The sequence below is a fragment of the Melampsora larici-populina genome (genome assembly GCF_000204055.1).
Source record: "Melampsora larici-populina 98AG31 unplaced genomic scaffold MELLAscaffold_22, whole genome shotgun sequence".
Lineage (NCBI taxonomy): Eukaryota > Fungi > Basidiomycota > Pucciniomycetes > Pucciniales > Melampsoraceae > Melampsora > Melampsora laricis-populina.
Window position 1 is genome coordinate 40,175 of NW_006768786.1, and position 15,914 is coordinate 56,088.

The 15,914-nt window shown below is 42.3% G+C and overlaps 4 protein-coding genes across 4 annotated transcripts; 2 read left to right on the forward strand and 2 right to left on the reverse strand.

Annotated features, from left to right (window-relative positions):
• Positions 1-7,004: 7,004 nt before the first annotated feature.
• MELLADRAFT_87586 (uncharacterized protein) lies at positions 7,005-7,949 on the reverse strand (the record flags this gene model as incomplete). Its single annotated transcript, XM_007410938.1, has 4 exons — positions 7,005-7,342; positions 7,427-7,482; positions 7,607-7,648; positions 7,720-7,949. 4 exons carry the CDS (start codon positions 7,947-7,949, stop codon positions 7,005-7,007), a joined length of 666 nt encoding a protein of 221 aa, XP_007411000.1.
• Positions 7,950-9,206: 1,257 nt separating this feature from the next.
• MELLADRAFT_107139 (uncharacterized protein) lies at positions 9,207-9,776 on the forward strand (the record flags this gene model as incomplete). Its single annotated transcript, XM_007410726.1, has 3 exons — positions 9,207-9,347; positions 9,484-9,510; positions 9,546-9,776. The coding sequence occupies 3 exons, from the start codon at positions 9,207-9,209 to the stop codon at positions 9,774-9,776; spliced, it is 399 nt and encodes a 132-aa protein (XP_007410788.1).
• Positions 9,777-10,012: 236 nt separating this feature from the next.
• On the reverse strand, positions 10,013-10,378 carry MELLADRAFT_36450 (uncharacterized protein; the record flags this gene model as incomplete). Its single annotated transcript, XM_007410937.1, has 1 exon — positions 10,013-10,378. A coding segment is annotated over one exon (366 nt), but the record flags the coding sequence as incomplete, so codon positions are not given.
• A 1,674-nt stretch (positions 10,379-12,052) lies between these two features.
• On the forward strand, positions 12,053-15,753 carry MELLADRAFT_87588 (putative oligopeptide transporter; the record flags this gene model as incomplete). The annotated part of the gene is made up of 18 exons (XM_007410727.1): positions 12,053-12,505; positions 12,576-12,704; positions 12,765-12,827; positions 12,927-13,027; positions 13,092-13,136; positions 13,219-13,325; positions 13,418-13,614; positions 13,677-13,688; positions 13,737-13,746; positions 13,844-14,162; positions 14,230-14,349; positions 14,435-14,610; positions 14,679-14,868; positions 14,957-15,002; positions 15,072-15,210; positions 15,294-15,372; positions 15,451-15,567; positions 15,675-15,753. The coding sequence occupies 18 exons, from the start codon at positions 12,053-12,055 to the stop codon at positions 15,751-15,753; spliced, it is 2,382 nt and encodes a 793-aa protein (XP_007410789.1).
• Between the last annotated feature and the right edge of the window lie 161 nt (positions 15,754-15,914).

A 15,914-nucleotide genomic window follows, 5' to 3' on the forward strand; every position in this document is an offset into this window, starting at 1 on the left:
TTTTATCACCACCTCATCCAAGACGAAATTGATAACCCCAGAGTGCCTTTTGATTCCAGCATGGAGCTCTAGATTATCTCATCATATTTGTTCTTAAAAATTAAAACCAAAGTACTGTTGCTTCTACCTCCAGACCTATATTATTTCCGTTTGTGTCTGATCGCTCTGATAGTCTTGCTTAAAAAAACCTAAAAAGTTTGTGTTGTCTCGGATTGTCTACCTTAAGAAAAAAAGTGTCCTGTCTCTTCTACCTCCAGACCGATTTCATTTCCATTTGCGTCTCATTGCTCTGATAGTCAGGCTTAAAAAACCCTAAAAATGGTGTCTTGTCTCGATTTGTTTACCTGATGAATCCCCCCAAAAAGTTATACTCGCTTGATGAATGAAATGTGAATATGTTATTGACCAAACTTGCGCGCCCTCTAGTGAATGCGCGCTATCACGTTGAGGAATAAAAACATCAATTATAATATTGATGTTTGATTAACTTCCGGCACCCGAAAAACACCTCTACATCCAGCTGTAATGGTATTTTTTGGGTCACTCAAAGACTTACCATAATGAAAATATGCAAAATATATGCAAAGGACTTATACTCAAATTATGCAAAAAAAATCACCAAGTGCGTTAGAAACGCGCTACTTTATGTGAACCAAAATTGAAAAGGAATATTGCATTCCACAGTTTTGAATATCTGATTGAAAATGAACAAAAAAATATATTAATGTGTATGATTTGATGAAACAAAAGAAAATACAAGCATTCAAATATGTCAAGTTATGTTTGCAACAGATATTTTGTGTTCTCATACGTGATAGAAAAAACAATCTAAATTCTTTTATACTGATAGGTGATAGAAAACCTAAATAAATTTTTGATTTAATACCATTGAATTTTAATATCAAGATCGAAATGGTCTTGCATCATAGGCAAACAAAGGAGAAACCTTTATTAAAAACTCGCCTGTCTAGAAATTATGTGATTGTCAGCCACTTTGAAAAGGTGAAAGAAAACGGTATGACCCATCAAAACGAGAAACCGTTGGCTTACCTGCTAGGCTGGAAACTGTAAATTATATCGAACCCAATAAAACTGAGTCACATAACCACTAGAAACAATCAGAGGCTGCATTAACGGTCTGGTCATTACTCTTCCCGCCACTCCCAGGATGTAGCGACATTTATCATTCTCATAATTCCATCGTTGTTCGCGTTGCAGCCGTTTCTTCATGCAATTAAAAGCTTTTTCAATTGGATTGAGGTCTGGCAAGTACGCAGGTAAGTACTCCAATAAGATCCCCTTCTCTTTGCATAACTGCTCTATCTTACCTCCGTGATGGATCTTGGCGTTGTCCAAAATAAGAACAGACCTGGGAGCTGGGTAAGCATTCATCACCGGAAGCTGCACCAGCGGTTATGACCATCAGTATCAGATTAATGAGACAGTGTTGAGCCAGAATAACAACTCACCAGTTTTTGAGCAAGGAAAAGCTCAACATGCACACGTTCCACCGGGCCTTTAACTACCGTCCCTGCGATCATACCTTGCTCACAAACGGCTGGTAGGATCGTCCAGTGGTCGGTATCTTGATAGCGAGTTTGACGGACCGTGCGAGTTCCAGTCGGCGCCCAACTTTTCTTTCTTGTTGCATCTCGCCCGACGACCCCGGATTTGTCTAAAAACGTTTAGAAATCAATCGAGAGGTCAGTTGGCCTTGGAGTCATTGTCAGAGATGATTGAAAACTTGAAACCTCACCAATGAAAACTAAATATTCTGCTGGAATATTTGCAATACGCTTGATAAACTTAACACGCTCGGCCAAAGATTGTTTCTGGTGAACCCCACGAGTGACAAGCAACGATAAACCAAGTCGTGACTTGAGTGCACGGGAAATAGTGGATCTGCCAATATCCAGCCCGGTTATTTCAAAGAGTCTTTTTTGAATTTCATCGAGGTATAAAGCAGGGGAATGAGTAATGATATCCTTCAAGAGCAATAGATGATCGTCCGATAGGGCGTGTGGTTGGCCTCTTGCTCCATAAGTTGCCGGGTCTGCAATCACTCGGTTGGTCCGGACATATAACGCTCGCCATCTTGCAAATGAATTGTAAGAAATCTTGGTTTTAAGAGTGCAGTTGATATAGGTGTGAGTGTGGCCTTCGATTGCCATTCGGATAGCTAGGGACTTGATATCCTCGGAATAACGGAGATAACCCATGATTTGAGAATGGTTAGGAAACGAGGAATGAGGATGATTAGGAATCGAGGAATTGGGCAGGGTGTCCGCAGAAGGAGGGCTTTGGAACCAACGAAGAGATTGGGGGTGGGGTGGCCTGGTGAAAATGGGGGTGGCCAAGCCCATCGAATCGGCATGTTCCATAGGTGTCAAAAGAAAGACTAGTGAACTAGGAGCAGAAGCATTACTCTGCGCACTACTGCTCAGCACAGACACTGACGTAGACCGACCTTGACTCATAAAGTATCCGCTTCTCTGCTTGAACCCATGGCGCACGGACCTGGTCGACCAGTCGAGTTTTTCAATTTTTCCAACCTTTCTGGGATCGACTGTACTGTTTGATGCATGGATTTTGAACCATGCACAGCCGTGGTGCCGTACAGTACGGCTTGTAGCATAATTTGCAAAGTGTATTATGGGTTAGCTCATCATCGAGGTGTATGATTTGCAGAGAGTGCGATTGTACAGGTTGGAGTTATGGGGAAAGTGAGGTACGGAAGGATTTGGGGTGCGAGCCAAAATAGAACATATTTGGCCTATTTTGGCTCGCACGTAGAGAATTGCCTAAGCTAAGTATGTATTTGGGGTAACGGCTGTGGATAAAAATACCCCAAATCTACGTACGTCACGGTTTACGGCACACGGCTGGGGATGCTCTAACCCTTACCACTTTTCAACCAACAGTCAATTTCAGACAAGTCAGATTCAGAGAAAGCTAATTCACCACTCAGATACCCCATTCTCACATCACCCCAAAATATTGTTATTTATGAACAATCACTTCAGAAAAATGAGACTGTAAGAGTGATGAAAAGATCCCCGCAGACCCAGATTACTCAAGAGAGACTGTGGGCTGCCTTATACTCAATTATTACCAAGCCTCTGACAGATAGATCACACAATTACTTTTCACAATCTCTAAAATATAAAAATCTGCACCAGACTAGCACAAGTACCATCCAATCCTGTTGTCCGATTAATCTTGCATCCGGGCAGTTTTGATACTTTTTCAAGGTCAGTCCTGTTGTTTCTACTAGTGATTTGGTTGAGTGAATGTGTTGTGGAAGCTGCTTGGGGATGCATTCCTCAAGCAAGGGATGTGTGTCTTATATAGATGTCCATCTATCCAATGAAGAACTATATTAATATGAACATGGTACAACACAGCAATGTCAAAGACATCATGATGAAAAGGAGAATTGTGGGATTTGATTATACTAGGGTCCAGTTGACAGTTTTGATGGACAAAACCAGGAGGATTCATCAAAGAAAATACAAGAAAGATACATTCAAAAAGCACACAATGTAAAGGAAAATCACACTCGAAGAGCATAAGACAAAAGAAATAGAGAACAAAAGAAAAGAGAGTGGTCATGATATCACAGTCTGTGATTGTATTCTTGCTTTTTGTTTTTGAATGTTATCTTTTGTTTCTCTTCACATTAGAGTTAACCAGGATGTGATAGTGTTATGCTTTGTTAGTGTGCAACTGTGCATTTCTCACCTTGTGGAAAGGAAAAGAATGTACTTTTCCATATTGCCTGACCACCATCTGCTTTAGATTCTCAATTTTCAATTTTGTTTGTTCTTAATCATTTGGTCTTGGTTGCATTTGATTATACAATCACAATTCCTTTGTTTGTGTGACCTGCAATGCTTGGTACTGTACACTGTAAATAGTATACATTATACCCAAGTGGGAATGGGAAAATAATTAAGAGTATAGTCTGTCATAAAAGGATCTACATACCACTGTACACCTGAGCCATGACATCAACACCAGACCACAGGGTAATTCATACCGTCATATGGTGGGCATGGAATACCATCAGATGGCAAGAATCTCTTGGTGGTGGAGAGCCACCGCCAGATGGTCAGTGGTGTGGCAGTCAGAAGGCAATATTGCATGACCGCTGTTAGATGGGCCATCTGGCGGCCTACAGAGCGTCTCCAAGACAGGTTTGTATGCTGCCAATCATTGAGGAGCTGATCAAGGGAACATCCTTGTTCCCTCCCATAGCCACACCATTCACCCCTTGTGGGTTAAGGCATTGATGTTGAGGAAGATGGGGAGGAGCTCCCTGACCAAAGAATGGATTCTAGGAGCTCTCCAGCTGTCAGTATAAAAAATGAATGACTAGAACCACATCTATGGAGGTAAATGTGAAGTCTGAAGTCTAATTTCACAGCCTTCAATTTTACATCCCTTGAAGAGATTTCCTCTTACTGTCTTCGCCAAAAGACTGGTTGATCTCTCCCCAGACCAACCGGCCAGCCCAGCATGAATTCTGACCAAAATTTCACCTTTTGACCAGAAATCAGCTGGTGATAGTATAGCCATACCTTCCAAAATCTGGCCAAACTCTGAAAGTTTGGCAAGTGTTTGGCAAGATCTTGACATGTCCACTTTTTTGCTGAGATCTCAACAAAATGCTACCTGTGGGGTACATATGTGCAGAAGGCTGAGTAAGCAGGTGGCTATCATGTACAATCCCCTCCAAGAGATTTATGTAATCCTTCAGTTTCTGCAGAAGTGTGACCAGGGTTTGTCCAAACCCCAACAATTATGATTCCTAAGTGTGGGGATGTGTACATAAAGGTCTGCTCATTTGTCTTTTGAAATGTTAAGTTTGAAGGTGAAATTGTCAAACTTTTGCACGTCAGATTGTTCAAATTTAAAGATTTGGTTTTTTGACTTTTCAAATCTTTGAAGCTGACTTTAAATTTGAAGGCCAGATCCAAAAATTTGAAAAGTCAAAAGATCACATGCCAACACTGCATGTGTCAACTTTTTGTAGCTTCCTCTGCCACATCACCTCTATAATCCCCCTTTGACACCTTTCAATTTGTTTGATCCCATTGAAAACAAGTTTGTAAAAAATCTCATATGGTCACAAAAACATTGATTGTTATCATAGAGCAACATAGTGTCAATTTGCAGTTCCAAAGACCATTTGTAATTTTTTTCAATCACACTGATCAAACCAAGTGTGTTCTATTCAAGCAGAGTTTAAGTATGCTTCTATTGAATATCAAAGTCCAAAAACGAATAGTATGCTGTGGACAACAAGATTTGAAGTTCAAAAGTCCGCTGTGGATACTCTAAATAAATGAATCACATGTGATAAATCTGTAACTCTTTTCACTCCCAGAGCCTAGTAGCTGGAAGCTGTGATAGATACTCAGGCAGTAATTTTGACGCCATTTGTCAGTAACACAAAGGATGTTACATAAAATTTAGTTGATGAAATTACACCAAACCTTTGAGTCAGTGTATGTAGTCAATTAGAATGCTTTTGCCAAGCTGAAACCAGTTACATCATGTATTACACATGATTCAATTATCTACGTGAGCAGATAGGAGAGCAGATCTACAGCTGTTTCAACAAAGCTTGATTCTTTTGAAAATCTTGTCAACATGTAAAACCTGGATTTTTTCTCGCACTTGGTTTTGTCTCTCCGCTAATTGAAAGAATACAGGAAAGATGAAACCTGTAATCAAGTTGTCTTTCGGTTTTTACCCACTGCGGAGACAACTTTCTCCAAGAAAAAGCTGTCAACCTTTCTTCAAACAGCTGTATATGTCATGCTAGTGTAATGAGCCATGTACAAGCATATGCTCATAGTGTAACATCCACACTTTAATAACACCTTGTACTCTGAAGCCCATGAGAGCTTCTAATCTTCATGTTACAATCTATTAACTATGCAATGACTCTTGCTCCTATCCTGTTGGAGCCATTACAGCTAGCCACTCATTCACTCAGCCTGCTGAAAAATGTAGTGTGGTGTTATTGCTCAGGTGTAAAGTGATGGATCATTTCATGACAAACTATGCTCTTAATCATGTTACAATTCCCACTTGTGGAAAATGTATGAAGTTTACAGTGGTAGCAAGATGTTCAAAACCTGACTCAAAATGTTGTGTTCCTGCCTTGGCATACATTTGTTTTCAATCTATAAAAAGTGACCTGTCCCTCCTATTCTGCTTAGCTCAACTCTCCTAACAAATTTCAACACCTGGAAACCAATTCTATACCACAATATTTCAATTGCCCAATCTATCAATACAAAAATTCTCTGCTGTACCAATTTTTATTCCACCCATTTTGTAACAACTACTTTGTCATCTGTCTTCTTTTGGTCTACTAGTATTCATCTCTGTTTTCTTGAATCTCTCACTAAGACTACAACCTTTAAACTTGATATATGCCCTTTGTTTGAGCTTGCTTGTGATAGTGAGAATATTTGTAATCAACATGCCTTTCTCAACTTTTGTGGCAAATGTGGTCTGCAATCTTATACCACCTGGTTTTCTATAATTAGGATAAACAAATATTGGCCTGGACTTCAAAGTGTGCTTAGGTGACAGATTCCATCTTTGTGTCTTGAAAGGTGTGTAAAATTCTGAGTCGGAGCTAGGTAAGCAGGTGTTAGGAACTGCTTCATTTTGGCAGTTTCAGTGTTTCCGGGCAAATTGTGGAACAGTCAAGCTGTGGCGGGCATGCCCGCACATTCTCTAGTGTTCTATAATCACAAGAAACTTATGCTAAAAATACAATACAATGAGTTTGAGAAATTCTATTTAAATGATAATGAAAGAATTGTAAGAAAGACAAGTGAATTAAAAGGGGGTTGAGATCATGATCAAGAAAACCAAATCATTGGGTGATGTTCTTTCTGATTATACATGATTTAGTATTATTAACACCAACGGCCTAAGCAAGATTGACGGGTTGTACTAATAGCATTGTTTTTCAAAACTAATTATCCTCTGCTTGCTTCATCTAACGCTGCAGTTACTTCTTCTTTAGACCTTGTAGCTGATACGTCTGATTGTCCAGTGAGTTTGGTATCTGATTGTTCAACATCACCTTTTGTGGATTCAGCCAATTTTTCTTCAGGAGTTGATGATTGTTCAACATCAGTTTTTCCCGTTTCAAGTACCTCTCCCCTGGAAGTGGGAGCTTGTTTCTCATCAGATTTCTTTCCAGAATTCGATTCTTTTCCAGCTTCGATGCCATCTGGATTTGCTGATTGAGGTAAGATTCCCTCCTCATTCAATTGAGGGGTAGGGTCAGCAGCCTCAGCTAATCTTTCGCTGCCTGGATAGATAATTATTTGAAATTATCATGTCAGTCAGCCATCAAGTTTATTCAAGTTGCAATGAACAAAAACTTGGCCCGTACCGTCGATGATTTTCTCAAAGGCTTCAGCCATGGCTTTGTAATTTGTCTTTATCACACTGATACAAACAAAAGAATTAGTATATGTGAGATAAATAGATTGAAAAATTTGATGAGGTTGCACGACTTTTAGGCGCCCATAAGACGTCAAATTCCTCGTAAAAATGGGTGGTTTTTACTAACTTGGCATCTTCTGGACTGGCCGCAATTGCATCCAAAGCTTTTCTGGAAGGAAATGAGGATATCAGTTACCCGCACTGCTAGTTGATATCTTCGGAAAGGGAAGATTCACTGACATAAGGACTTCACCAGATGCCTTGGCTACTGTCATTGCCTTCTTGACTTCCTCGTCCTGAGTGGCATTAGAGAGCTTGGTGGATTTATAAAGTTCATCTTGAGCTTTCAAAACTGTTGGTATTAATCCTTTCACCGTATCAGTTCCTTTTTGGATCTCAGATGAATTAGAAGCAAAGTTGGCAACACTTTGATCCATATTGAAACCCATCTTCACTACATCCTGAAACATTGCACTGATTTTTTTTTGGATTGGAGTTTCGTCTTGTCCTGTGGTTTCTTTTAGATCATGACCTGGCTCCTCTTCTCTTCGGAGAAGTAATGTCTTCTTCAGACTCCGTCTAACTTTTCTTTCTAAGCCATGAGGGAGGGCATGAGATAATTGAAACAAGGATGAAGCAAGTGTGATCAAAAGAAATAAACTGTTGGATTGGCAGTGCATGGTTTTCGAACTGAAGTTTTGCTAGTTTATTGCAAGAAGATTTAAATTGAAGGTGAATGTTTTGAAATACCAGTCCTGACTAGTTTGTTAAGATTATAAGCGGGTTCTAGAAGCATTTTAAATTCCAATGGCCTGCATCGTCGGTAGACTTGAAAACCGAATCGAAATATCTTGTGATCGTTGTGAAGCTACGGCTAACTCGCGCCCCACTCGCCTCTTGTCTCCGATAGCGAAAACCTTATGGTGCCCAGCCGCCGCGACCGATGTCATACGTAGCCCAAAAGAACTTCACAAGCCGAATGCGTTCACTCGGTGTCTTGTTCGTTGCTTCTTTGCAAAATAGATACACAGCCATTTTATATCTCACTCATCTTTGACGAACTGGTTGTCTTCGAGCTTCACGTGCCACTGTGATCGTTATGCGGATAGACACATTCCATTCCTTGCTCATATCGAATGCCCCACCGATAACATATCCCCTTTTCCAATAAACCAGCGCCGAACAGAAACCCTTCTTTCAATTCAGACTTTTAGACATGAGTGTCACCAAGAAACCAAAATGACTACCTACCAACTTAGGCTTGCTAAAGTTCTCGGAGGACATCCCCACAAAACTTTGCGTACAAGCATGCCGATGTGCACACACTTCGACAGATATCGGTTCCTCTTCTAACAAACATATTGCTCAAACAGACTCGAGCCTCATCTCATTTTCTGCTCAAATTCTCATCTCAAAATTAGCCTCAGCCTCTGAAATCCAGAAGTTGTGAAAATGGTGCCGCGAAGGGGTCTGGTCTTTTGTTGTATATGGGTGGTGCACTCTTGCCCGCAACAACACACAAAAATATTTGCACTGTCGGGGATTCGAACCCCGGACTAAAGCTGTTCACGATGGAAGGCTTCAATGCTAACCGCTACACCAACAGCGCCATGTACAAGACTTTGACAGCGCAGTACAGAGCCCTGGATGGTTTTGAATAAGCCATGCTATATATATAAGCAAGGCACGACAACATCAGAAGGAAAATATAGGTTTTGTTCGGTACAATGGTCACTCTCGTCCCGTCGTGTGATTATAGCAAATCGAGCTGTCTACAGCGACGTCACGTTGGCGGTCGATTGCAAAGAGGTGAAATGTCGATCTTATTGGTCTTGATGAAAATTCTTCATCAATACCCCAGAGACTCTGTGAGCTAAAATGTGTTGTGGCAATCTCCCATATGCCTTGGGCACATGCAACAAGAAAATACATTAAGTTGAAAAATCTTTTCCGTTGCAGTGTCGCAGTCAATGATTTTCGATTGTGAATTAATGATTTGGAAAGCTTTACATCAGAGCTGGGACAACGGCAGTGAGTCATTAACGATTACAAGTTGAACCCTACAGGAACGCGATACCTTTGATACCTGGAGTCAGAGTGCGAGACAAGCTAGTGACCGGATGTGCTGTGCATATCAACATGTCAGAGTCCCAGGCTTTCAATCTCGAAGCACACTTCAACACATCGACTTTTGCGATAACCAGTATGTTTTCGTCACCGGGAACTACAAGGCAATCGTATGGTGTGAAGCAGTGGCTGGCATCACAGTCGGCGGATTCATTTACTGTAAGCGATGAGATTACATGTAAGGATAGCGCAAGCACTCGATGAAAAATCTACCTCATATAAAGTTTGAAATCAGGGTCTGACCTGGCGAGATCCATATTGATACGGTTGACAAGCCGGACGCAGGCGCAGCAAAATCGGGGTTTCTCGGCGACTTGATTTTCTGTTTTACGAAGCGCCTAGATCAATGAGCGTGTTGGATATGCAATGTTATTTCCTCAAAGGAGACGTAGCAAACCTCCAATCTTCAGACCAGTCGTGTGCCAGCATCAGGGCTCCTTTCCCGTGGGTCAACAGCTCCCCACTCAGCCATCCCAGGCGGGCGAGGTACCCGAACTTGTTCACCGTCCCATTCCCAATTTCTCTGGCGATTCTTTTTGTTGTTCACCTCAGGTGCTTGCTGGGTACCGCCTGGACGTGCGGAGACGAACGAGTCTCCTACGTCGCCCGGTTGACTTAATCGAAAATACTCTTCACGTAGGTCAACTCGCTTACGGTTACGATCGAGCTGGAGTCGTTCTTCCTCGGCAAGGGTGTGAACCCGAGTAGCGTTATAATCGTACCGGGTTTGTGTCAATTTAGATAACAGGAATGATCCAGTCAACAGGGTTCCTGTAGCAGACGATGATTTGGAATACAAGTGAGGAAGTAATTTATGCCGTAGTTGATGGATATGCACTTGCCAACGAAGGGTACACCAAAGAAGATAACCGGTCTCCGTCGAATTTGAGAGAGGGCAAGTCGAAGGAGCGGATGGCGATTGCTTTGGAAATTGTCAGAACAGACTTTAGGTTCCGGTGAGAAATCAAACAGTACTGACCTGTCCAATGGGCGACGAGAAAAACTAGACATTCGATGCTCAAATAAAAGTGGCCCAGAATCAAAAAGCTTGAGGTTTGATTCGCGAAATCGCCAGTGAGGATTTCACGGAAAGCGCAATTTGACCACTGTAGAAACACATGTCACATCTTGTATCTGTCAGTATCTGTGTGAAGATGCGGTGACTGGTTCAAAGCCGCATCTATGTGCCGCACTGTGAACACATTAATTGAACCACGCAGAGTTTGATCTGACTCGGTGCTTCGCCTCCAGCCTCCAACAATTTGTTGACCACATGATACGGACACGGTCACCGGGTGGTGTCGAGTCTATAAATCAGCAAGGCCTTACATTTTATCGCATGTCTTTGCAATCGAGACCTTGTTCATCTTGCGTGCGTGGTCATCATATCGAGCCTCTCGTGCCCCATCTGGGACAGTCGTGCGCTTGATGGATTTCGTTGGATTTTGCACGTTATTATTATGAGGACATGATCAAGCTGAAGCCAGACGTTTGCGGCCTCGTCATAGGAGAAGCGGACCAGATGTATTTCAACCGTCGCAAATGATCCGGGTGGTCAAGACAAGACAAGACAAGTCTCATGCAAGGGCGCTCGTCTGGGACCTAAATCGCAGTTGTGCAACACAACATGACACAGGTTTCTGGCCAAATGGACGAGAAATTGGTGAATAGCGCGCAGGAAAATATAATGATAGGCAGGGTACATATATCAACCAGAGTCCAAGTCGGTGGCCCAAGAGCTTTACTGGTTCAAACAATTCCACAATTAGATGACTGGGCGAAAGTCATGCTGACTTGAAGATCTCGAAAACGTATGATCAGATATGCATAGCGATAGCGCTTGAATTCCCGGCGGCTCAGGTGGCGGCTCACTCAAGGACACGACTAAAAGCTCGAGTTGGACGGGGAAGGTTTAACCGACCGTTCCAAATTGATTATTAAGGTTGGGCTGCAAGTACTTGAAGCGCAGACCTTCAACGCGGCAGCTCAGCCAATCTGACCCGGTCACTGAAGGGTTGAATGTGAACCCCAGTCTGCAGCCATAGTGACTGCCTGGTTGATCCTGTGGTGATATCTTATACCTCAGATATCTGCCTGGCTCAACGAAGTACTATCTGGAATTATCCACCAGTGACACGCAAGTACTGAAGGTGACCCATAGACCACTAGAGCACATAGAATTCATTGTGAAGCAAGCTCATCATCAGTTACTCAATTGACGCGTATAGTTGCTGTTTATATCCCGATTGTGATTTACTCAACAAAACTACAGCAAATTCCTTCAACGACCTCTTCATCGCCATTCTTAGTCCACTCCCACCCATCGATATACCTTTCGCCATCTGTTCGGCGATTCTTGGTGCGGCTACACACTACACCTTACCTCATAAATTACCCTATATCTCAGTACCTTCAGCATCGACACTTTCGAAAATCTTAATATATAATGGTCATGTCTTTGAGAAAAACTCAAACACCCCCCGTAGACGAATCACGAGGACATTTTGGGGTAGTACGCGACAGTGAACCACCAATCCAACATCAAGATTCTTTCTTTCCGCACATAGATGAAGACCAATCGCTCGGGGAAGGCGACTCATCTTCTTTCCTTGACGCTACTCTTGCGCCTTCCAGATCCCGATCTTTTAGAAGCTCGGGCGAAAGAACATATAGTTCCCGCCTGGATCACCCTCAGGAAAAAACCTCACTTGCTGGCCAAGATGATACGGAAAAAGCAAGGTCGGAAAATGCAAGTGTAAAGTCTGACGGAACAAGAGAACACATTCCAAGCGAGGTCCATATGTTCTCCTTGGAAGATGACTCAAGTCTCCCTGTCATGACGGTAAGGTCGATCTTGGTAGGAATCCTGGAAGGCATTTTGGGCGCCGCTGTTACACAAGTTAGTGCCCACACATTCCGCGATAAAATTACTGAGAGGGAAGCTAGGATCTAATTTTGGCGTCGAATAGTTATTCATGTTCAAGCCGGTTCACCTTCGTCTGCAACCTCTTTTTCTACAAATTACATCGATGCTTTTGGGAAGGGGACTGGCCCTAATACCCGGACCCAAATGGTGGAACCCAGGTCCATTCAGCATTGTAAGTTTTCAATCTGCTTTTGGTAAAAATCGAGAGCTCATGCGTTCCTTGAATAAACAGAAAGAAACCACATTCGCTTCCATTATGTCTACTTCGGCGAGTGTTGGTGCCTTCGCCATCGAGGTTGGTTTCAACACGTCTCTAGCTCCGTGATCTATCTTGCAAGATAGAACAGCTGAGATCAATAATTCCTTCACCCACGTTTTTGAACCTGGATTTTAGATGTTGGCAGCCAAAGATCTATATTTCGATCAAGTCTCAAGTCTTGGAGTCTCTCTCCTTGTACTTCTGAGCTCACAGATGATAGGATACGGCTGGGCAGGGTGAGTAACTTCATTCATGATTTATACCGATGTGACTCTGAAAATACAATCCTCTTCTGAACAGATTATTACAGCCTATTCTTGTTTATCCTGCGCAAGTTGTTTACCCGTGAGCAACTTTCTTAGCCTGTCCACACCTATTTTGGAAAAATCATAGGCTGAATTCTTGTCTCACGAGACAACTTTTATAGAGACGTATTACCATCTGTTGCTCTGTTCCACTCACTTCACGGCGAAGGTCAACACACAAAGGATCAGCTGTCGTTTTTCAAGAAGGCTTTCTTCAGCATGGGATTTTGTAAGCACTTTTCATCGATTAAAGAAATCATCCACCACACTAGCCCGATTCCATTAGAATTCGACCTGCTAATACCGTGTATTCTATTTTAGACGAGATTTTTCCTACCTACATAGCTCCAGCATTCCAAGCAATCAGTTTCTTTTGCCTTACCCTTCCTCCGAATCCCTTGATAACAAATCTTTTCGGGGGAGCAAAACCATTTGAAGGGCTGGGATTTCTGAATATTTCTGGTGACTGGGCATTGATAGGAGCACACGGTCCCTTTTTTACGCCCCTGAGCGCTCAAGTAAGTTTTCGGTCTTGAACCTCGATATCAAGTGACCGGGTCTGACCATATGCCTTGCATAGTTTCACCATATTGTTGGTGTATTCTTTTCATTGTTCATATTATCCTTGGTTTATAGCCAGTCTTGGTTTGGTGAGTTCCTTTCTCTGCTAACCATACCTTCCTCACTTTCATGGAGGTTTCAAAGCGAATTTTATTTACGAAAGAACTTTGCTCTTTTGTGTTATAGATGCTGGAGTGGCCCAAAATTTCCCATTTTTGTCTGTCTCTTTGCTCACCGCTCAGGGAACGCCGTATCCTATCAAAAAAGTCATCAATGGTGACGGAACCCCTAATGAAGACGCCATCACGCAAATCGGTCTACCCTCTTTCACTTCGACATACGTGATCGCTCAAGTGTTTGCATCTTTGGCGGCTGCATCGGCGATCACTCACGTGTTATTGTACAACTATAAAATCATCTTGCAATTATTCAAAAGAAAAGGCAACGCCGAAGGCATAGACCCTCACAGAATCGTGTGTCAAAAATACCGGGATTTTCCGGTGTGGTGAGTTATCCTTCGGCATCACAAGCACGAATCTTGCGACTCGCTAATCATGAGCATCTTCAAATAGGGGTTTCTGTTTGATCAGCTTGATATCTATCGGCATGGCGCTAGGGGCATCCGCTCTTGACAAATCGGGCCTATCTCCTCTTGGCCTTTTGGTGGCGATTGCTATCTCTGGTCTTCTTACGTGAGTGAAAGTATTGTATTAGTATACCTAAGCGCGCTCAAGTGCCCACATGATTTTTCTTGTCGTACCCTCTCGGGCACCAAAGCTTGGCTGTTGGTTTCCTGACAGCTATCACAGGCTTTCATCTGAATATGAACGGTGTGGTACAAATGTTGGGGGGGTTGATGTTCCCTGGAAATGCATATGGGAATATGTATTTCACAACTTTCGGAGCCTCCACCGTAGCCCAATCTATGAATATGATCAAAGATCTCAAACTAGGTACGTAATATCCTATTTCACTAGCCTATCAAAGGATCACATCTGAACCTCATATTTCACACCTACAGGCCAGTATATGCACATCTCGCAGAGTATGGTAGTCATATCTCAGTTGATTGGGACTTTGGTCGGGGCTCTCGTGAATTACGCTATGATGAAAGCCTTAATTGGGAGTCAACGTGAAGTGTTGCTTCTACCAAATGGTAATGGTGTCTTTTCAGGATTTGCGATTGCTGCGTTTGAATCACACGCAGTCAGGTGAGATCAATTTTCTAATCTCCTATCCTTCACCTACGTCTGCCTTTTCGTCCTTGCAATATTGACACCATGTTTTGATTTGTTCCAGCTGGGGGGCCTTCTCTACCAAGTTGTTCATGGCCAATCAACGTTACGTAAGTCTCGAATTCTTCATCATAGTGTCTTACGAGATTCTGACCATGTATCATCCATAAATTCTACAGGTCGCAATCCCGGCTGCCCTTGGTGTTGGACTCTTTTTGCCAATACCCATATTCATGGCGCATAAATACTGGCCACGACTGAAACTAAACTTGATCAACGTACCATTGGTTACTGGGTCCATCTCTTCTGGATACTCAGGTACGAATATCTTCTCATGATGCCGTTACTTTACCATGATATCTTATCACCTTTACTTTCCCGTGAATTTCATACACTTCTAGGTGCTACTGCCGGTAGATTTGTAAATATAATCATTGGACTGATGTCACAATTTTACGCACGACGATATCTACCTGAATGGTAAGTACTCGAATCCGCATAATTCTTTGTATGTATGATGAAAACAAACACCAATCAAATCTCAATCTTTTAAAACAGGTTCAAGAAGTATAATTACGTTTGCTCAGCTGCTTTAGATGGTGGAGCACAGATCGTCATTCTAATATTGGCAATCTTTTTCCAAGGTGGTGCGGGCTACCAAGTCCACTTTCCTACGTCAGTGATCCTTGCATATTGACACTCAAGACCAATTCAACCCCATCCTGTTTCTCAATCTCCACATCTGCATACTGACTGACCTCATGCTTTTTGCCAATCTTTAGTTATTTTCTTAATCCAGACCCAAGTATACCCAAAGATTATTGCTATATGGCACCCCAGGCTTCACAGAAAGCTGAATAGACAAAGTCGCATATATGCACCTCAAAACCACTTAAAGGTTAACCACAATAAAAAAAAGCTTTCACCATTTATGAGTGGGCAGCTGTGTGTATCTTAAACGTTTGTCTAAATATGTGATCAACCCAATCAAAAAAATATTATCATCTTAATTTTTTCATCTT